At 40.3% G+C, this 23,492-nt stretch overlaps 1 protein-coding gene across 2 annotated transcripts in view; it reads right to left on the reverse strand.

Moving 5' to 3' along the window:
* Positions 1–9,456: 9,456 nt before the first annotated feature.
* Positions 9,457–23,492, reverse strand: part of Pggt1b (protein geranylgeranyltransferase type I subunit beta) — a 40,636-nt gene continuing 26,600 nt past the window's right edge. For both annotated transcript variants that reach the window (XM_059246273.1, XM_059246274.1), the window contains 3 exons: positions 19,991–20,175; positions 18,055–18,163; positions 9,457–11,937 (listed from right to left, as the gene is read on the reverse strand). In XM_059246273.1, the coding sequence (XP_059102256.1) occupies positions 11,756–11,937; positions 18,055–18,163; positions 19,991–20,175 (476 nt within the window). In that variant the 3' untranslated portion in view covers positions 9,457–11,755. The remainder of the gene's footprint in view (positions 11,938–18,054; positions 18,164–19,990; positions 20,176–23,492) is intronic.

A 23,492-nucleotide genomic window follows, 5' to 3' on the forward strand; every position in this document is an offset into this window, starting at 1 on the left:
AATCTCCATCAACCCCACACTCAGACTAGTTTAAAATATAAGAACATTCTTTAATATAATACAGCCATTATCATAGGACCAACATAATTCTTTAATGTTCTCTAATAGCTACTATATATCTAGATTTTCATAATCATCTCAAAATACCTGAGGTTCATTTGTTTGAATATGAACCTGAGTCCATGTGTTGCTCTTGATTGCCCCATCTCTCACTTTTCCTCTAAAGACGGTGCTTTATCCATCTCCATTTTCTTTATTCCCAAATACCAGACCCATCTCTTGGAGGCCTCACTTTCTGGAGAGGGCTGATTGCTTCCTTGTGCTATCATTGCATTTGTTCCCGTATTTCACGTATTAGGCACAGTGACTGGGTCTAGGCACAATTCTTTTGGTAAAGCATGCTGTCAGAAGAAATACCACTTCTGATTGCTCCGAGCATCTTCTAGAGAGGCTAGTATTAGTGGGCTCCGGTGGTAGCCGCTTGAGCCTTCCACTTTTAACTTCTCTACCACCATTTCTTCTAAAAGTTTCAGCATCCACCGATAACTGTTGCATAGAACACATCAGTACTTGTGAGTTACTAACGCCAGCATTGCTTCTGTGTCCAAACTGACTTCCTGAAGAAGAGAACTTTCACTCATCAACTAGGCTCATTTGTTTATTCTGAAGATGCAGTCTGTTAACCAGATACCACCTAACTGATTGGGACGGGGAGGGATGGTTAAAAACAAGAATGTATTTAAACATTGCTTTCTTCTACCTAACTGCCCCCCAGAGGCAGGTCTAGCCTAGCAACTGCCAGCCTGCAATCTGGTAATGTGTCCTGCTTTGCAGCCTGCCCTCTCCACCAGCAGCTGTCAGAACTCAGGAAGGCGACTTATTCCTGCCTCACATACTAGTTCTAATGCTGCAGATTTTTGTAGTGCTTAAATATTCTTTCAAATCTTAATTCATGTACTCAACAGATACTACTTGTGTTTATGCTAAACGTTTTGAATATGTTGCAGTGTCATCAAAAAGTGTGGGCAAGCAAGGATATGCTATTAATAGATGAGCTGGTAATCATCACCCGGTCTCCTGAAAGCCATCTCAGACAAACACGGGGCAAACAGCGCAGTGACGTGCAGACGGTCCTTTGGCAAGTATTCTCTGCCCACCTTCCAGATGATCACTTCCAAGCCCCTCCTGATCAGAAACCCTCGCGTGCCTACTGAATCTAAGCCTTTCCAAGTCCAGTCTTTACATGTTTGAATATGAAAAACGGTCAGCTCCTCGTCCACCTCGAAGTGTGATCTTCCTACACCAGCCTTTTCAGCATCTGGTACCCCGAGTCTGTTCGAGCGCCCCGGCAGTACGGGCCAGTCTTAACTCCTCTCATTTTAGCTGTTGGATTACTTTTGCAGGCATGCTATATTTGAAAATGTTAAGGTATTTCTGCTTTTCTATTCCACCAAGGGCCTTAATTTACCTTGAAGTTTTGAATATTAAAGCAAGCATGAAGGGAGGAAACATACAGGTTTTGGATTGTCAGGAAACAAGAATCACTTGCTTGTCACTTGAGAGAGGATTTTTAAATCTCCTTCCTTGGAACATGAAAAATGGTAGTATAGAATGCAGGAAAGGAAAAAAGGATGCTCCAGCACAGGTAAAGTAAGGAAAATCTACGGATCCTGACCCTGGGAAAGCATGGCAAGGATGAAGGCTGGGCAGAAGACAGAGGTAGGCAGAAGCAGGTCTAGACAGGCACTGGGAAAACTGCACGAGGCTGCTGGCCTGCCAGTACTGCCTCTAGATCTGCAAAGATGCACGTTGCATAAGGACTCCATTCCGGCACTTCTCCCTACACAAGGAACCCGGCCACTTTCCAAACGTGACCCAGATGCCAGGTTCTGTAATCACCTGCCTCAACCCCCTCCAGGGCCTACTTGGGCTTCCTTCCTGGCTCCTTTTTGGGCTGTACTCCCAGAGTGTACAGTCCTCTGTCAAAGTTGTAAAAAGCAGGGGTCTGGTGGGGCTGGGTGTGGGACATGGAGCTCAGGCAAAGGAACCAGGACTACTCCTGGGCCAGTGGGCTCCTCAAGATCTGGAAGAGGAGGGCTGGCTAAGCACTGGGAACCCCATCACAGATACTTCTAAAGAATCAAAACCTGGCTTTCCAGCCTTGTTCTTTGAGACAAGTAGAGGGTGATGTTGGTAGGTGTAAGAGGATTCGCACATAGCAAAGATTGGGCTGGGATATAGGCACAGGGAGAGCATACATGTGGGCAAAGAGGAGACTGGGCAGGTGTTAGCCCCTCCCCCACCACTCCCCAAGGCTAAGTGGTTATTCATAGTACCGCCAAGAGTCAGAGCTGGCAAGAAACCACGTCAGGGGGAAATGTTTTCCAAAGCATAGCCTAGAGTAGAAAACGCAACCTAACCGTGGGTGTGTGCTCTTTGGTATGACTTGCTAGTGTTTGCATTTTCAAGTCTGTCGTGAAGATGTGTTTGTCCACCAAGGGAATGGAACATGATTTGCTGATATGCTGTATTAGGTTTTCAATATTTAGACATGTGGTATGTAGTGTGTTCCCGTGACCTGTTTCTAGCAGAGACCTGAAGGTCTAGGGGAAGCAGGCTTTTGGTTTATGTTCTGTCACTGTTCAGTGGCACTAAGAATGGAGAGGTTGCTAGGTATATAGAAAGGGACAATGCTTTCAGTGTGAAGAACATTGGGAGTTTTGGCACACGACAGGACAGTAAATGTGTTTGTGGGGAGGGGGTCAGGACAGAGGGGTCACTGACATCAGTTGGAAAGAAAGAGGCCTAACTTGGAGCGAAGACACCAGAGTGTCAGGACTATGAAATTAGAAGCAGCCAGAAACATACCTTGAAAGGCCATGCTAAACCAGCAGCAGCCAGTCCAGGAGGCACCAGGGAGTCCCAGCAGCAGCCTGTGCAGAGCACCCCTGCCCTACCCCGGATAATACATACTACACAGCAAGGAGCACGAGACACTAAACTGGTTAGCTAACACATTTAAAAGGTCCCCCCCTCTAGCTCCCCAACAAAGATATGAGTAAATGAATACTGGGTATATTGGAGAAGTAAATCTCACTTGTTTACATATTTGAGTATCCACTACATTTTTTATTCTACCACCACAGGCTCATCATACTAGCTTTGTAGAAATAAAAAAAAAAAAAAAACCTATCACATTATTAAATTTGAGTTTACTGTTGAGTACAACCCTTATTTTTTTTAAATATAAACCTTACAAATAGTTATTGTTTGTCCTACTCAAGCTACTTTTCCTGAACCTTGAATTTCAATGTGCACCAGAATCATTCGGAAGTCTTGTGAAAACAGACCTCTGGCACCCTGCAGCCTCCTATTTACCAGAAGCAGGAAACTTGATCTTATGAGATGTCCCAGGAGGATTCACCATTTGCTCCCTTGGCCTTCCCTCTTGACCCCAAGCTGACTCACCCTGATGTTGCTGCTGATTCCCTCACTGGTGTTAGAACCAGTGTTTCTAGAATTCAGTTGCTGACTTAGAACCAATGGCTCTCCAGGAAGCTTCCAGACTTCTGGCCCCAGACTGGGACGATTGAGGCACCAGCCTCTTAAACTGAGCAACTGCTGAGTCTCAAGCCCTCCAGTGTGAGACGTCTCCTGTTGCTATTCCAACATAAGCTAACTTAATCCATTCTCTACACATTTATTTATTAAGAGGAGGAAGGGGAGGAGGGGAGGAGGAGCAGTAGCAGTTGTTTTCGCTGTTATTTTTGTTCCAGGTGATGCCAATGCTTCTGTCTGGAAACCACACACTGCAAACTAGTGTTCTAAGTCCTGTTAATGGAGAGACAATTTTCTGATCTAACTTACAGGCATATAAACTCATCACTTAATAGTACACAAACTTATCAGGATGTGTTTCTGCATATTTGTAACAAGGGACTGTCATTTCCCCCACCAGAACAAACTCTTAAACTGACAGATTCCAATGCAGCAGAGGCTATGGACAAACACAGTACCTGGTTGCTGAGTTAATGCGCACTGCTTGTACAGGACAATAAAGAGTAAGTACCAATAATTTTTAAACACCCATCCTTTGGCCCAGAAATTTATTTTGTGGGAACCCTACAGAAATCACTCAATGTTTATAGGAATGTTCTAACATACTTAAGTTAGAAACAAACTAAGTACCCCTTCGTAGAATGCTGGTCTAGCATGCATGAAGCCCTAAACTCAATAGCTATCACTAAGTACACTGGGCATGGTGGTGCAGGCCTGCAATCCCAGCTGCACAGAACCAGAGGCAGGAAGATCAGAAGTTCAAGGTCATCTTCAGCTATACAGAGAGTTTAAGAACAGCCTGGAATACAGGAAGGAAAAAGGGAACTAATAAAATGAGTCACAAAAGATATTGTATGAAGGATTACATGAGTATTTCTGTGGTCTAACTAATGTACAGTTTTCATAACATGTTTTCATACATACAGTTTTCATACATGCCTTTAATGTTCCCACATAATATTTTTGTTTGATGGTGCTGGGGATGGAATCCAGAGCATGGTGCATGCTAAGTACATGCTCTACTGCTGACCTACATCCCTAGCCTTTACACACACTTAAAAAAAAAACAACCCTAAACTTTATATTATATAGTCCTATAGAACCATATACCGCCTTCCAAAATGAAGACACCATGTATGCACAGACTATTATCTTCAACTACTTCAGGAAATCCCACATACACTTTTAACAACAGTCCTTAATTCAAGTAGAGCTTTAATGACAAGTGAGCAGAACATTAGGGAATGTGGAAAGAATCCAGAGAGTGGAGGACAAACACTCTAGTTAAAGAGCAGACATGGAAAGCATGGGCTCCAGTGTGGGCCTCATTACTGGGAATACAGACCTAACGTCAGTCACTCTGAATCGGGAGCTTAGACCAAGTTGCAAGATGAGGACAAGGAACTAAGCCACCAGTCTTTCCCAATGCCACAGAGGAACTAACCAGCAGATTATTTTCAAGTAATTTGCCAAGAGCTACTTGAATTGAAAATGTACAAAAGTTTATCCCAACAATTCCATATCCATAAATGTACCTAAAAGAAACACACAAATAGGCAGTGTGAAAATACATTCTCAAGAATCTTACAGCAACATATTTGTAACTGTGAAAAACAAGTCATCCATAATGACAACTTAGGCAATACTCAGCAACTGATAAAATCTACATATTAAAAGACATCCCTATCACTGAATGACTGACAACACAGAATACACAGCATCTTGGTGTACAACAGGCAAAAGGTTTGAGATGGATGACACTATACATCCTTCAAGGATTTGTAAATATGTGAACAATTACACAGAGTTACTTAGGGAACTAGGTACTTACAAGTTCTCCTTCTCACTGATTTCAGATGCTGCCTTTATTCTAATGTGCTGCTGGGACTAATTCTAACATTTCATTTCCCTTGTTTATTGAACTATTTTTTAATACTAAACTTTTGGTTCATTTAGCAATATATTACAAATACCATTGTGTCTTTCTTAACACTTGTATAGTATCACACTGTATGAATGTATTATAAACAGTGTCTTTTCTCCTACGACTTACAATACATTGGAAGATCCTTGAAGTACATCATCATCTATTTCTAAATTTGTAGATACAGGATTGCCTGAGCAAAGCATGTACGTATTTAATTCTGATAGCTTTTGCCAGCATACTCTGTGTCTGGCAGGGCTGGTTTCTTGTTTTCTCAATTTTAATGGTTAGTCTAATATGTTCTCTCAAATGAAAATGAGCATAGTATTTATTGCAGTGGCATTAAATTTACAAAGTAACCCAAGAAAACTGTTTTCATGCTGTCTTTCTATTAACAATAAGGCACAGCCTTGAGTCTATTGTCTTCTAAGAGTTTTCTTTTTCCAAAGCAGAATTTTCTCACATAGGTGTTTCAAACATGTCTGATGGAGTTCATACACGAGTCTGTTTCAGCAATCACAGAGATCTTGAGGTATATCTTCTAAACGGTTTAGGTTCATGTAGATATAGATATGAAGTCTTTATTTTTACTAAATACTTTTATTGAATTGTATTTATACACAGAGAACAGTGCACAGAGCATGGCTGATGGCACAGCTTGGTAAATACTCATAAAATGAACGCACCTCTGTAACCAGCACCAGGGCGCCCTTGTAGTCTCTTGTAGTAGGGCAGAGAAGCCAAGTAAAACACAGTGTACAGCAGATGGTCGCACTTACAGAGCTCACAAACAGTGGACCTAGCGATGACCAAGCCAGTCCTGAGAGCATTTACTTTGCGGAGGGAGGGAGTGGCTGAAAGAAGGCCATTTCTGACAACACTTGGCTCCATCTGGTGGAAATGTGGAAAGACAGTCCTCAGGCTGCCTGCACCTTAACTACTGCTGCTACTTGGGTTCTTTTACGGTTTGGTGTCTCAACAAATTCCTCTGGGTTTTTCAAGTAGATGATCCTATTTGCCAAATTTGAATCGTCCTGACTCATGTCTTTGCTCTGACTTCCTTGGCTAAAGTTCTCGTGTGGTATTTAGTAAAGGAGACAGTAAGCATGTTCCTGTTCTGGCTTTGTCAGAAAGACTCTTTGGATTCAATGGTAGGATGCTTGCCTCTAGGGTAGAAGTGCAATGTTAGTGAATTCTTTATCAGTTTCTGATATGAGTACTTAATTCTATCAGATCAAACGTCTTTTCTTTAACACTATATTAAGATGGTCTAAAACTGAATTATACTTGCATTCCTAATATGAATGCAACTGAGCCATAATTTTATTCTCTCAAGTGCTACTGGGTTGCAGGCCTAACAATTCGCTTAATAATTTTTATTGATATTTATGTTTGTGTTTGCAGGTGTGGAGGCCTGAAGTCAACCTGTTGTTCTTCAGCTTTTCATGTTAGGTTTTAAAATTTATTATTATTTGTGTATGTGGGCACATGTGTCACAGCACATATGAGGTTATAGCACAACTCCGTGGAGTTGGTTTTCTCCCTTCGCCTTTACATGGGTTATAGGAAATCTAATTCAAGTTGTCAGGCTTGTGTAGCAAGAGCCTCTACCAACTGAAACAGCTCACCTGCCTCACCTTATTTTCTCAACAGGGCTTGTCAGGGGGATTTTGGGCTCATCGATTAGGCTGGGCTGGCTAGCCAACAACGTACAGTGATCTGCCTATTCCTGCTTTCTTGGCACTGGGAACAAGCGTTCAACACCAAGCCCAGTTTTTGCCTTGGGTGCTGGGGATCGAACTCAGGTCTTCGTGGTTGAGTGGCAAACACTAGTAGATGAGCTATCGTCCCAGTCTGGAGATACTAGCAAGCCTGAATGACCTAGGATGTCCTTTTTTGGCATAATCTTTGTTATGTTTTAAAATTAATGTCATTGTGCCAACTTTACAAAGTAAACATGGGAAAATTTCTTTTATGTAGTAATTTAAGATTCAAGATCCTTTTTCTAGCCTCTGGAATTATTAAAGCAATGTTGAGATTCTTCAATCTTACGAGATTGTACAATGGTCTTTATTTGCATTTCCCTATGGTAGTTATAGTCTCTGTATTAAATTTTATCAATTTGCATTTTTCTCTAAAAACTTCACCTTTGAATTTGTGTGAGATTCCTAAGACAATCTGAAATCAGTTGTGTTTACTGGCCCTTCCCCTTGTCATTTAAGTTCTCCTACGTGCTCCTCCTGTGTGTCTTTGAGGTTAGCTGATGGGTTGTTTCCCTGAGCATCCTTAGCATGCCAAGGCTGGAGCTTTTGCCTTTCTTGGCTTCAGATTAACTGCCTTTGCTTTTCTTTCTGCCTCCTTCCTCTGCTTGGTCTCGTTTTGCTCCTTGCTGCAAATCTGAGGCTGTGCATGTCACTGTAAACACCATAGCTGCTGTCACCGCCTTTTCAGTGTTAGGTTTCACTGGTCCTGTGAGGGCGCTGCTCTAACTCTGGGGACCGAACACTCACCTGCTTTTTAAGTTAAATCATTGTTCAGAAGGAAGGGTTGCTCTAGGAAATGGCTCCATCTTCCCAGCACCCTTGCATTTTCTGTCATTTAAATGATTATGTATGCCTATAATTATGCATCTGTGTCTACAGGCCTTTCCTCCCAACATTTCTTTTAGCTATCTCTCCATTATGTCCCAGGCCTATCCTGTCCAATTTGGATTCTAATTCTAGCAGTTTCTTTCCAGTGCTGTGCTTTACCTCATTAATTTCAAAAGGTACATGGCATCAGGCCAGGCTGTTCTATCTACTATGATCAACATACTTTCCACTGCTCCACACTCACCAGACTGCTGCCAGGATCTGGAGAATTCTTCTGAGTTTCAGCCTTTGTTTTCAGATCGGCCCATTTCCTCTGTAGTGAGAACATGGCAATATCACAGTTCTCCAATTTGCAGGGCTTCAGAACCTGGGTGCTTTCCTCCTCTACCCTCTGCACAGGAGGGGACACTACGCAGGTAGGGCACATCTGTTCTCTCACCTGTACTCTGAGGCTCATGGGTACCACCTGTCCCCAGTGTTGCAGTGCCTGTGGCTGTACCTGATATTCCTCTGTCGCTCCCCGGGAAAGTTAAGAAACTGCTCTGTTGGCAGCATCTTCCTTCAGTCTAAACCCTGTTAAGATTTCCATGTACAAGAGATTTTAAAAACACTTCTATGGTCACATGAAACCATAACGAGAAATTTGCTGTATGCAAAGTGCTTTTTATATATGATCTCGCTTAAACCTGAGTCAGCCTAGTGAATGAAATTCTATTGCTCGCTTCATTGTACCATAGGGGAACTGGATCCAAGATCATGCTGCTCAATGGGCAGATATGTAATTTAAACTTCAAGTCATCTTGCTTCTGATGACTTCATCACTCTGTTTATCAAATACTATCAGGTCTGGCACTTCAAATTATGACCATTGTCAGCAAAATTTATATTTGAACTTTATTATTTATACCTATTTAAAAATCTAATAAAAACAAGAATTGCAGGTCAAACCTAAAACTGTAGGTGACAAATAAATGTTCCTTGCTACTACTCTTCCAAAGTTCAATAAGAGGAAGAGATGGAGAGAGGTTGGCTAGGAGGGCACGGCATGGCACATCTGGACTTCATGCTTCTCCTCTTACTGTGCCCCTACTGTGAGAGAACAGATTATATGTGAAACGTTGCTTTTAATTTACTTTATTAATAAATATTTTCTTAGGCACATCTATTTAGGAAAAGCTAAAAATAGTTTTTCCACACTTCAAAACAACTCCGTATTTTTTGGTTGATATGTTTCTATGAAACACCAACATTCACTGCTCCATAACGTATCACATGGAACCAAGGTATACTCTTAAGTATACTCTTAAGAGTATATTAGAATTATTCTGCCAATAATATTCCTTTGCCAGTAAATTACTCAAGGAGTTTGCAAATACAAATTACTTTTCTGTTATAAATCTTCTCTTTATTAATAACCAATTTTCCTACCTTCCAACAATTGACAGCAGCAACTCAGGGAAAACACTGGCTCCTGATACACACCTAGAGCATTTTCATACACGCTGTTTCAGTTCTTAGTGGCTAAGAGAGAACTCAGTTTGAGGCAGGACTGTTGTTACTTGCTTGGATTTAAACAGAAGCAACTGGAACAACTCCTGGGAGGATAACATTTGTTGGTAAAGCTTTTCTCTCCACCACTGGAAGATTTCTCTCTAATGAGGATTTGGTTGGTTTGTTAGTTTGGGGGCCAAGGATCAAAGCCAGGGAGCCCAGGATCTTGGGCAAACCATTTAGTGAGCTAGACTCCCAGCACTTTTCATTTGACTTTGCAAAGTCAGTTCTAAAACTAAGCGATGCATTCTTTTTAATCATATGCTCAGTTTCCCTTTAGAAGTATTTTTTATTTAGGAAATGTCTCTTCAGTTTAGGAAATAATGAAAATGCTATTATCTACCCAGTGACACTGATAATTTAGCTTTTACAATGATGTCTGTAGATTAATAATACAACTTTTATTACTAGCAAGACTAACACACTCATTTCCTCTAATGAAGAAATTTCCTTCTTGTCACCAAGTCATAGATGTGATTTATTGACAAGCTGATTGCTAACAAAGATTTTTACACCAGTTTCTTTTGGTTGTTAGTTCACAGAATTAAGACAATAAAACAAGACAATGAATAAGTGAAACCATAATTTATCCCCTCTAGATGGATATATTTCCCTCCCACGTAGCCAAAAATATAAAAATATAAATGACTATGTATACCTCAGTGGTTCTGTTTATATTTAAAGATTTATCAAACTTGAAAATATTAGAAAATTATTTACAGGTTGAGTATCACTATCCAAAATGCTTGGAACCAAACATAATGTTTCAGATTTTCAATTCTGTTTTCAGATTTTTCGAATATTTACATATACACTTTACCTTGTGGATATGATCCGAGTCTAAACATGGAATGCATTTATTTCATACACTTTACTCAGTAATTTCAAGTAGTTTTATATACTATTTACAGTGTCCCTGAAATTCATCTGTGACCTGTTGCATGAGGTGGTGGAATTTTCCAATTGTGTCATGCTGTCAGTCAACAAATTCAGATTCTGGAGCATTTCAGATAGTGGATTTTATTATTTTTGTTGCTGTTTTGTTTTTTCAGTTCAGGATGGGGTCACACTATGCAGCTGTGTCTGGTCTGGTACTTACTATGCAGACCAGGATGGCCTTGAACTCACAGAGATCTGCCTGCCTCTGCCTCCCAAGAGCTGAGATTAAAGGCATGTGCCACTATGCCTGGCCCAGATAATAAATTTTGGATTAAGGATGCTCAACCTGGTGGGAGATAAAGCAGCTAACTATAGTGGCTACAAAATACTGAAAAGGAAAAAAAAGAAAATCGAAGCAACTAAAAAGAACTCAGTTATAACCATACAAGTATAATTTACAGTGTTATGAACCTCAGAATAGAACACTGAATATCTTTTTTCTAGACAGCAAAGATTATTTCTTCCCTTGTCCCTGACAAAAGGTAGCCAATGATTTGGGATTAAAACAAAACACAACAGGTACTCACCCAAGGAACCAATAATAAAGACACAAGACAGACCCTTCTCATTCATAATTACATGACCTTCTCCCTCAGTTACACAGTACTCTCTCTTTAGAAAACTATAGTATTAGTTAAGCCTATTTTTTCTTACTATGAACTTCTGTTTCATCTGTATAGCTTACACAAGTCTAGTTGGCACATCTTAAGAATAACACAAAATACGTTATTCTTGAAGAAAATTATGAGACCATCTATTTTTAAAGAAAAACTCAATATACTTAATTCAATAAAGCAAATTTCTTCCCATCAGCAGTAGAGATTTTTTAAGTGATCACTAAATGCTCACCTGAAGATTATCAATGCCATATGAAGTGTAAACTTGAAGATTTGTATCCATTTTGTAAGCCAGTACTTGTACTGAAGGGTTTTAAGAAGATAACCTACATACATTTGGTAAATCTGTCCCAAGAAACCTCTCAGAAACACACTATAAACATTTAAGAACCACAACAGAGTCCTGCTGAGGTTCCCAACTTCAACAAGAATTTTCTTTAAATCCAGTACAGTGGAAGTGTTAGCAGTACAAGCTTTGACTTAAGACTACCCCTTTAAAAAAGAGCACACTTGGTTACACATGGCTTTTAACCTTGAGCTACAGTTATGCTACAAACCCATTACCCCAAGGTCAGTCAAGTGGAAATATGGACATTCTCTGAGCACTCTTTAGAGTCCTTGGTCTTCCAGCTTTGATGGAGATCTCGAAGGCGCTCAGAAGTTCGTGTGCTTACATTCAGAGCAGGATGAACCTTACAGATTCCACTCTCCTCCATTAGGGACAGGCCACAGATCCCGAAGTATGCGTGCAAAGCATCTGAAAAGGCATTTCAAGCCGTGGTCAGCTTTCTCACTTGTACACACTGCAAAGAACCTACAGCCAATCACTACATTCAAAGAATTAGAGAAAATGCTAGCTTTTGAATGAATTAGCCTCCATTTCCAGCACTATTTTAAAAAGTCAATCAAAATTATGTACTGTATTACTGAAATTACTATTAGAGGAACACATCACATGATTGTTTTGCCTATGTTCTCTAAGGATCAGAATAACAACCTTCTGCAGACTCCAAAATATAGAGAAAAAAAGAATTTATATTATAAAAGAATTTTTTTCTTTCATTTTCAATTTTGTTTTCATGGTGCTAAGTGCACCCAGGGCCTTCCAGATTCTCAGCACACCCTTCACCACTGAGTTGTAACCAGAGCCCTAGAAAGTTCTCTAAAAATGAAAGGAAAAACAGCCTTTGAAACCAAGCAGCAACACCTGCCTCCCACCCTTTGTCTCAAAAGCTCATAAGTACACGCCAACACTGTGTGGAGTGGATGGAACTCCTAAGTATACGGCAACACTGTGTGGAGTGGATGGAACTCCTAAGCAAATGCCAACACTGTGTGGAGTGGATGGAACTCCTAGGTATACGCCAACACTGTGTGGAGTGGATGGAACTCCTAAGTATACGGCAACACTGTGTGGAGTGGATGGAACTCCTAAGTATACGGCAACACTGTGTGGAGTGGATGGAACTCCTAAATATAAACCAACACTGTGTGGAGTGGATGGAACTCCTAAGTATACGGCAACACTGTGTGGAGTGGATGGAACTCCTAAATATAAACCAACACTGTGTGGAGTGGATGGAACTCCTAAGTATACGCCAACACTGTGTGGAGTGGATGGAACTCCTAAGTATAAGCCAACACTGTGTGGAGTGGATGGAACTCCTAAGTATACGCCAACACTGTGTGGAGTGGATGGAACTCCTAAATATAAACCAACACTGTGTGGAGTGGATGGAACTCCTAAGTATAAGCCAACACTGTGTGGAGTGGATGGAACTCCTAAGTATAAGCCAACACTGTGTGGAGTGGATGGAACTCCAAAGTATACACAAACACTGTGTGGAGCAGACAGAACTCCTAAGTATACGCCAACACTGTGTGGAGTGGATGGAACTCCTAAGCAAATGCCAACACTGAGTGGAGTAAACGGAACAGAGAGTCTACCTGGAGAGATGTGCCATTTCTTCCCTGACAGTCCACACAGACTCAATTTCTATGTGGTGTAGTAATGACTCCTCTGCCCTAGTAGGGAGCCACAACCCGCTGCTGAGCAGTCATGAAAACACATGGCCTCTGCTTGCCTGAGAACCTTATATAGACTTCAGAAATGCTTAGATCTCTGCAGTTGCAGGAACACTACGAAAAAAGTTTCATAGCAACCAAGAATACTTTTCTATTTTTGAAATGGCCAGCATTTAAGATCCTAAGAGCTATTAAAGTTCAGAATACCTTATCAGGTCTAACTTTGTCACAAGCTAAATGGCTCACTTTCATCTAATTTTCAGAGTAAAAAATAAAATTTTCCCTGTTCCTTAAAGTTACTCTAAAATTACAAGGTGAACACAGCAGTATTAACCTAGTTTAGAGATCAGAAAATCCTCCAGGAAAACAAAGGTAACGGGGCTGAAGAATTAGCTCAGCAGTTCAAGAGCACTGGTTGCTCTTTCTGAGCTGCAGCACCCACAGCTCCTAACCATCTGTGCCTCCAATTCCAGGGCTCTGACACCCTTTTCTGGCATCTGCAGGTGCTGCAGCATGTGCTGAATAGACATAAATACAGGCAAAATATTCATACACAGAAAGGTTAAAAGAAAAAGGTGAATAGCAAGGAGTATAACACCAATTGAGAATAAAATAAATTGTATCGTGTGTAAAATCTAAATCTCTCCATATTGAGATTTTTTTTCTCAAAAGAAGTTTTGTAAAAGTCAGAAATCAGTACTTAATTTCAAACTTAAAACACAACAAAATACTCAAACAATCCAAAACCCAAACCCTTCATCTGTAGACAGTGATATACTTCCTTTAATAAAACAGAAATATTCTCCACAAAAATAATAAAGGTCCTGATGCCAAATCTGCTACAAATCTTACTAAATTCAAGTCAGGGCACTCATTTGGAAAATTGTTGTTCAGATGGTTCTCCTAAAGGCTTGGCAAGCAGGCCTTGCCCCTCAGACCGTCTGTGTGATGGTGTGCAGGCTCCAGGGACACCGTGTCTCTAAGTCGTCAACACACCCACATGTGGATACCAACGCTAAACTTAGCAACTGATCTCTCTAGAAAACAGCTCCATGAATTTCCTTCTAAACAGACTGGAAAGCTGCGCCCGATGGTGGTCCACACCTGGAAGCCAGCACTTGGATAGCGAAGGCAGGAGGAAGACTCAAGACTATCTCTGGCTATGTAGTGGGTTCAAGAGGAACGTGGGCACATTATAAGATCCTGTCTCAAAAACCTAAAGCCAACTGAACAAAAAGCCCACAAAAATAAAATTCCATGATACCAGAAATAATTGCTATTTCAAATATATGAGATGTTTTCCAAATGATTGTGTTTCTTATATCTGTTATTTGTCAAAACACTGACAGACTGACAGAAAAAAAAATGGCATCAGGACCAAAATAATCACCAAATTTCTTAAGACATCAAACATATTTATGTCTATGTGTTATATATACCAAAAATCTCAAAACCAATATTTTGCTTTGGAAATTGATTTGTGAAAACATATGTTGGGGTATACCTTTGTAGCATCCCACATTTTCTCTAAGAAAGCATGTTTTTACATTTTTAAAAAAAGGGCAGGTGTAATTATTCCTTTTACTTTAGCACAAAAATATGATTTCATGAGCCTCTTCTTTAGTTTGACTCAAGTACACACTCAAAGCATAGAAGTTCTATAGAGATGAGCAGAAAGCACTTCCTAATGCTATGATAACCGAGACCACAATTCTATTACAATGCTACAATGCCATGCCTTAGAGCTAGCTGTGTATGTCTATAGTTAATCCTCCAATAATATGCTAATCAAACAAGCCTGCTCTCAATTACTTTAGCAATGACTTTCATAGACAAACTACAAACAGGTTCATTTTGCTAGAGTAAAACCTAACGGTGTGAGTAAAGGCTGAGAAGGATGCTAGAGAGGGGTGCTATTTTTTGAGTGCCAGTCATATGGTCTGTAGCTATTTGGCTCCTGCATTTTAGGCAAGAAGCATGAGAAATCAGAAATTAAGGTACTCATCTAAACCCAGAGTAGTAGCCTTTCATCCTGGCACTTGGGAGGCAGAGGTAGATGGATCTCTGTGTGTTTGAGGACATTCTCAGTGAATTCCAGGCCATCTGGGACTACACAGTAAGACTCTGACTTTTTCAGAAACACCAAAATTTGGAGGACAGTATAAGCAGCGAGGGATACTTGTATTCAGAATTTGAGAAAGTTTACTAAGTTAGTATACGTTCACTGTACATAGTAATGAGTTTCATAAGATATTTTCATTGATGTATATCATGTGTACCCTCTTTTCTCCCCAACCTGACAGTCTCTTCTTCTTTATATCATATGTGTATAAATGATCATCTAAGTCTATATAAAGTCAAGGATCCCAAATGAGGGTAAACAGCTGTCTGAGCATGTTGCACTCTGCTTACTGTGAGGATCTCCAGTTGCATCCATTTTCTGTCAATAACATAATCTCATTCTGAATAAACTCCATTCGGTACATATACCACACTTTCTTTACCCATTCATCTGTTGATTGACACCTAGGCTGGGTCTATAACTTGACTATTGAGGACACAAGACTACTGAAGGCTCTCTGTAGTATGTTACTTTACAGTTCTTTGGGGTATACACCCAGAACTGGTACATCTGGATTATATGACAGATCCATTTTTAATCTTCTGAGGAACCTACAATCTGATCTCCACAGTGGCTGGAATAATTTATGTTATCATTGGCAGTGTTTAAGGAGTCCCTTGCCTGCCTGGCATTCTTGTTATTTGTTTTAATGGCAGCCATTCTGACTAGGGTGAGAGGGTATCTGAATGTCGTTTTATATTTCCCTGATGACTAACCATGCTGAATCTTTTTTCATATTTTTATTGGCCATTTGAACTTCCATCTTTTGAGAACTATCTGTTCATTTCATCATTCTATTCATGGGCTGAGTTGTTTGGAATTTTGGTATTTAGGTTTCTAAGTTTTTATGTATGCTAGATATGAATTCTCTTTCAGATATATGGCTAGTGAAGATATTTTCCCATTCTGTAGGCTCTCTTCACTATATTAACTGTTTCCTCTGTTGCCTAGAAAGATATTAATTTCACGAGATCTTGTCAATTGCTGGCATTATTTCCTTGCTCTAGGTAAGAATTTAAAACTTTACTAAGAGTAGAGAAAGTCCCTGATTTTAGTAGCAGTGCTTTGAGTTTTTCAATGTTGGTTAAAGCTGTGCCCTCCATAGCCTTTATTATGTTGAGTAACATCTCTTTTATTCCAAGTTTCTTCAGGGCTTTTATCTTGAGGCAATGTTAGATTGTCAGTCTTTTCTGCATGTGCTGAGATGATCATGTGATATCTATCTTTGAGCCTTAATTATGTGATGTTATATATTTAGTGACGTGTGTGTTGAACTATCCTTGCATTCCTAGAATGTAGTCTACTTGCTCATGGTAAATGAACATTGTTTAAAGCAGGGTCTCATGTATGACGGGCTGGCCTCAAACTCATGTGTATCCACAGATGACCTTGAACTTCCAGTTCTCCTGCTTTCACTTTTTATGAGGTAGAATTAGAAGCATGCATCATCACATCTTGTTTACATTGTGCTAGAGATCAAATCCAGGGTTGTATACATGCTAGACAAGCATTCTAGTAACTAGCTATACCCAAGCCCTTGAGCAATATTTTTTAATGTGTTGTTGAATTTGGTTTTGAGAATTTGTTTTTTTAAACTTAGAAGTCATTCTTGTTTCCCTCAGGTCTCAGTTAGCTTTATCAACTTGAAATAATCTAGAATCACTCGTGAAGAGGGAACCTCAACTGAAGAACTGTCCAGTTCAAACTGACCTGTTGCCATGTTTGTAGCCACATTTGTGGGTAACTGACTTGATTGTTGACAAATGTAGGAGGGCCCAGCCTGCTGTGGTAAGTAATAGCCCTGGGCACATGATCCTGGGCTGTATAAGAAAGCTCACTTGGTTGGGAGGGGTTGGTGCATACCTTCAATCCCAGCACTTGGGAGGAAGAGACAGGTGGTGAGTTCAAGGCAGCCTGGTCTACAGAGTGAATTCCAGGATAGCCAGGGCTACAAAGTGAAAACCTATGTCAAAAAATGAAGCAAACAAGCAAGCAAGCTAGCTAGCTTGAACATAAGACACTGCAAGGCAGAGAAGGAGCCAGTACGCAAGTGTCCCTTAACTGATTTCTCCCAGTGATGGATTGTAACCTAGTTGAATAAGTCAAATTAACCGTTTCCTCCTCAAGTTGCTTTTGGTCAAAGTTTTATTACAGCAACAGAAAAGCAAACTAGAACACCATTAGCTCAAGTCACAGCTAATGATCCTGATGTTTCAGATGAGCCAAGTAACTCCTTGTTTTGGATAGGAACCATTCAGACCACCTGCCTTACTTTCACACATGAAATACAACATTTGTAAGTATTAGGGATGTAGGGGACGTATACTATACTAATATATATTAACAATTTGCCCTTCCTTTATACTACCCATACTTTAACTCTGTCTTGAATATCTTCATGACTTCTACTTTGTGTGTGGGTACAGGTAGGTTTATGGGTGCACACTGTAGAGGTCAAAGGACAACGTGTGGGCTTGGCTCCCCCTTTCTACTATGTTGGTCCTGGGGATTGAACCCAGGTCACTAGGTCTGGCAGCAGGTGTATTTATCCACCAAGCCATTTCACCAGCCTTCAGACATAATCTTTTACAAATGTATTATTTATTGTAACGTTAGAACTGTGGCAATATTTTCTATCGTAAAAATTTCTGAAGAAAACATACACTTACCAGGTCTACTCAAGAAGTAAAACATATACTGCTTTTGATTCATGCCAAATGTAATTACCTGGATGACTGTCTGGCCATTTGGCAAATCCCCCCACAAGGCGATCTTGAGTTGATAAGATGTAATTCCTGTTCTTCTCAAAGTTAGTGTACTGGAAAATTTTCAGAAGCTAAAAACAAAACGACAAAAATTAACAGGCACAAAACTTATTGGCTTGTGACTCACATTTCAGCTACTGATCATTTGGATAGGCTTTTCCCTAGCTTAGACTCTCAGAGCAAATCTCTGGGGACTTGAGCACTTAAATTAGCCAACTACAGTATTTTTTATTTTCTTTCCAAGCTCATTAGTAAGAAGGTTTAATATTGTCAAGATATGACTTCTACCCATGCCCACCTACAGATTCAGTAAATACCTACTAAAATTACATGGGGGTGGGGGAGACAGAGGAACAATACTCAGACATAAAAAGGAAAATTTCACATATACTACAAAATGGATGGATGGTTCCTAACATTATGCTAAGGGAAATAAGGTAGAAACAGAAGAACAAATATTGCATGATTGCACTTATATGAGTGTAATGGTTTACAATGTGTGTCTGTGTCTGTGTCTGTGTCTGTGAGGGACTATCAAGATTAGGTTGACTGAGTCGGGAAGCCCCCTCCCCAAGTGTGGACACACTACTTCCCCAGGCTAAGATCTTGGACTGCGTAAACAGGAGAAAGCTAAGTAAGCACAGTACTCACTGCTCTCTGCTCTGATGGAGGACAAAGTGGTCAGCTGCTCCCTGCTTCCGCAGCCAGACCTCCCTCCTCCACAGAACTCTAAGTCTAATCAAAGCCTCCTTCCTTCAGCTGCTTTTGTCAGTTATGTTAATAACTCGATGAGATTCCCAGAAATGACATATGAAGACAGCACACACAACAGTGACTACAGAAGGCTGGGGAGAGGACAGTGGGACACTCCTGACAGGATCAGAGGCCATGGATCCAATGGCAGTGCTGGGTAGGTAGTATTCTGGATATCATTTGACTACTGGATTACATACAAGTGTATAAAAAGTACTAAACATACTAAGCTACAGCTCACCATAATGAAAGAGAAGTTTATAGAATTTTATAACCAGCTTGACATCTCAGAGCCTTCTGACCAAAAGGAGAGACTTTGGTATTAGGAGCTTCTGGGTGTGATACAATAGGAAACAACATCATCACTAAGTGATACTTAGTGTGGAAAGCAATTATGGCTCATTTTTAGATGTGGTACTGACACTAGGGATGCTGTTTTCCTATGTTATTTCATTTAGAAAACATATTGAAGAATTTCCAGAAAACCAAACAAAACAAATGACTGTCTTGAAGACAACACAGTTATTGGGAGGAGTGTATCTGAAACGGGTGTAAAGGACAGCGGCTCTGGGAGGACCACTACTCACACGTGAGGGATGCGTGGGAGTTCACTACACTATCCACTCTATAAAAGTATGTCCAAAATTTCTGACTACAAAAGTACAACCTATTTTTAAAATGGCATTAGAAGTAAACAGATAGGCTATGGCCTTCATTGTAAACCAGTCTTTTCCAGAGTCCTTTCAACCACACACAGGCCATTATATATAAGATGAACACAAACTCTTGCTATAGTCACAAGAACTGCACAAGGGTGCTTCTTAGGGTGAAGGCATTTCAAGATGCAAATGATGCAGATAACAGCTCAGTGACTTTACGTAACCAATCCAATCAATGAGTTCTGGAAGTTTTAGGCAAAACAAACAATAAAGAAGAAAGAAAAATTTTAAATGGATTTCTAGCAAATGGCCTATGGTTATCTTTTTAAATTAACTTTCTGCTTCCAGCTATGACTTCCAGATCAATCCCTGTTCTACATGCTCTAGTTAGCCTTATTATGGGTATGTAACAAGCCCTACTACGTAAGTTTAAGTGGGTACAAATATCAAGTGGCTTGGGTGCCTCATTTCCATGGCTTCTCTTACCTTTAGAGTCGCTCCCACCCAGAATGAGTAACAGGTGTCAACAGGCTTATTAGGTCTTCCATGGTATCCATTCTGCTGCCTCATTATACACCACCTCTTTATCCTGTTTAGTTCTTTTTCTGAAAAGACTTCTTCCAATTTACCCATCAGGCACAGTGATGCAATGCCACAAAAGGTGGACCCTCCTGATGATAAAACACAAACTGTAAATTTCTGCTCAGATGTCTATGGGCCTATGAAAGCAGTATACAAAATATTGGGAGAAGGTCCTGTTAGCCTATAGGACAGTGAAATAAAATTTAATAACAAACTCAAAACACTAAACAATGAAGCCTCCCATGTCAACTGACAAAACAGAATAAAATTTAAAATAATTTAAAGCTGTAAGAGACATTATACTTTTGGGCTTGGACCAAGATCAAGGACTCTGTTCCAAATTACACAATTTATACCAGAACTAACCCCCAAGTCTGCTTTTCAGTTCCTTTATGTCCATGGGGTCTGTATTCAGGGAGGCAGCTGAGAATCGAAAGCATTTGAAAAGCAAAAGGTTTCCTCACAGACTTTCTTGTCACTCCCTGCCCAATACAGTAAAACAGCATTTTTTTACTATAGGAGCTAGGCATTATTACCCAAGAGCCAAAAAGACAGGGGCAGTACCATAGGTTCTATACAGATCAAACTCACTGTCCCAGAATGGCTTTCTTACTCAATTTTATGGATTCTGTTAGCATTCATGTTCGGTAGTTATTGGGAAGAATCTCCATCCTCTGAAATGTGTAACTTAATGTAGTTAATAAGCATATAGTCAAAAGTAAAGCAGGAAACTAAACACACGCACATAAACAGGTACATTTTATACTTAAGCACCATACTAAAAAGATAAGGAGAAGTAAGTTCATGGGAATTCAATGTTCAAAGAAAATTAAGGCCAAAGGGACTTAACATTTCTGTTCTGGATTAAGAAGTATATATATATATATATATATATATATATATATATATATGTAGAGATATTTAATAAGAACCATAGAATCAAATTCATTTATATGAGTTTCCTATTATGAATCTTGAGACAAAAATAATTTTATCCATAGCAAACTCAAACAGCTCAATCCTTGCAGAACACATTAAAACTATACTCCAAAGTGGTCTGCTCCTGGTAAACTAGTGAGATAAAGTGAGCAGCACACTTGACAATCAAGGCCCAGGAGGTCACCGTTTGCCTGCTCAGTCTCTCTGATTCCATATATAGACCAAGCAAAAGACAGAAATGAAACAACAGACGCAGAAAAAGGAGAAAAAGAAAATCCCCCGACCCCAACCCAATATATTACATATTTAGACTGGGGAGTAGGAGTAAGAAAGAACACATGAAAAGGCCACAATATCATTACATTAGAATAATATCTTCTAATATTTCTCTCAGAAACGTGCTAGTTTATGATTTGTTTCTGAGGTTGGAGGGAAGTTAATCTGAGTATTCCATTGTTGTAACAGGTCTTGACCCCACAGGTTCATAGTTATGTTATCCACATATGGTTTTAATTTTCCTCTCTGTCCTTCTGGACCTATACATTTGAGCCATCTTGCCCTCTGTTTCACTTGAGATAATGTTCCAATTCCTAACAGCTGAACGTTTACCTCGTGAAGAGGCCAAGTTGGATGCCAAAGTTCCGGTGCAATTATGGTCACATCAGCACCTATGTCTACCAGACCAGACATCAAAACACCATTTATTCTTATTGTTAATTTTGGTCTTTGTTCATTTATAGAAGTTTGCCAAAAATTTTTCTTTATGTTTTCTCCTGAATTTTCTGTTCTCTCTGTTTCATCATCCCGAGTAGCCTGGTTTATTCCAATAGGCATTTGGTTATTTAATTGCTCTGAGTAGAGGTTTCCTCTATGACTGCAGGAAAGGTCTGAACTGGATTTGCTGTGGGGGCCTGCCTGAGGCTCCTCTGGGAGTTTCCCGAAGAGGCAAAGTATTACCTTGCCTGTCCCTTGTTGACCTACATTCGTTGGGCCAGTGCTTTCCCTTACCACACCTTCTGCATACTCCAGAAGGAGCACTCTGTTGCCATTGTTCCTTGAAGAAACATTGTTTCTAGGAATGCCCTGTTTACAGTCCCTTTTCAAATGTCCTTGCTTTCCACATCCAAAACATCTGACATTCCTCAAACCTCTTGAAATTGCTTCTCCTACCCACATATCATCATGGTCATGAGCCTCAATATTAAACATGTCTCTAATCCAATCTTCCAAGGGTGCAGATCTTGCCTTTAACGGCCTGATTATTCTCTTGCATGCTGCATTCACATTCTCAAAGGCCGAAGATTCGATTATTATCTTGCTAGCTTCTGAATTCCGGACCATTCTCTTTACTGCTGAAGTCAGTCTTCGTAAGAAATCCGTGAAGGATTCTTTTGGGCCCTGTATAACCTTTGTAAATGATTCAGTTTTCTTTCCTGGTTCCTCAACCCTGTCCCATGCATTCAAGGCTGCCATTCGACATAAAATTAGGGTTTGGTTATCATATAAACATTGTGTTTGTATTGCAGCATATTGGCCTTCTCCAACAAGGGAAGGACAGCAGCGGCAGTGAAGGGTAAGAAAGGGTTTTTCGTATCAGCTCTTAGCTACTGCTCTGACCTCTTGGGCTTTTAACTCTGCATTTGGCTCTGTGTTTCTTATTTAATAAGACTGTTACATCTACAATCATTAAGCTGAAACAGACAGTTCAAACTCAACTTTCCATGCCAGAGACACAAAGTGCCACAGAGGACAATCAATACAACATACATTAGCGACACACGTATAATGTAGGTGAGCTCAGGAAAGAAGATGCAAAGACTCATTTACAGCCTAACAGATAAACAGTGACAAACGAGAGCAGAATGAAGCCAGCATCACAGAAATCAGAGAGCTTGTTCGGGGCTGGGTGGGGACAAATGAGTCTCACCATCAAGTGACACTGAATAACAAATGGAAAGGTCAAACTCAAACGAAGGACACAAGCAGAAGCAGACACAGAGGACCACTGGCCCTAAAGGAAAAAGAGAACCAGCAGAGAGGCTGCAGGTGTGAATAAGTCCGGTGATCCCTCCACAGCTCAGAGTAAGGGCTGCTGGAGGGCTATGGGGCCTGAGCATGGGCACAGCCACGCTACTCTACTCCTCTGAGACTCTATTCCATGTTCATTTGTAAGGAGTGTAGTAGTTAATTCTGACTGTCAACGATCTGACAGGATTTGATTGACTATGGAAGTTTCTACATTATGTTAGCTGAGGTGGGAAGACCCAACCCTAGTGAGATCACCATTCCACAGTAGCATTCATCTCCCTGCTTCCTACCTGCAGGTGTGACTAGATGTCTCAATCTCCTACAACCATGACTTCTCCACGAGGACTACGCCCTTTACTGTGAGTCAAAATAAACCCCTTCTTCCACAGTTGTTTGTCAGGTATTTTGTCCCTGGGTACAAAATCAACTAAGTACAGGT

This window comes from Peromyscus eremicus, chromosome 19, assembly GCF_949786415.1.
Source record: "Peromyscus eremicus chromosome 19, PerEre_H2_v1, whole genome shotgun sequence".
NCBI lineage: Eukaryota > Metazoa > Chordata > Mammalia > Rodentia > Cricetidae > Peromyscus > Peromyscus eremicus.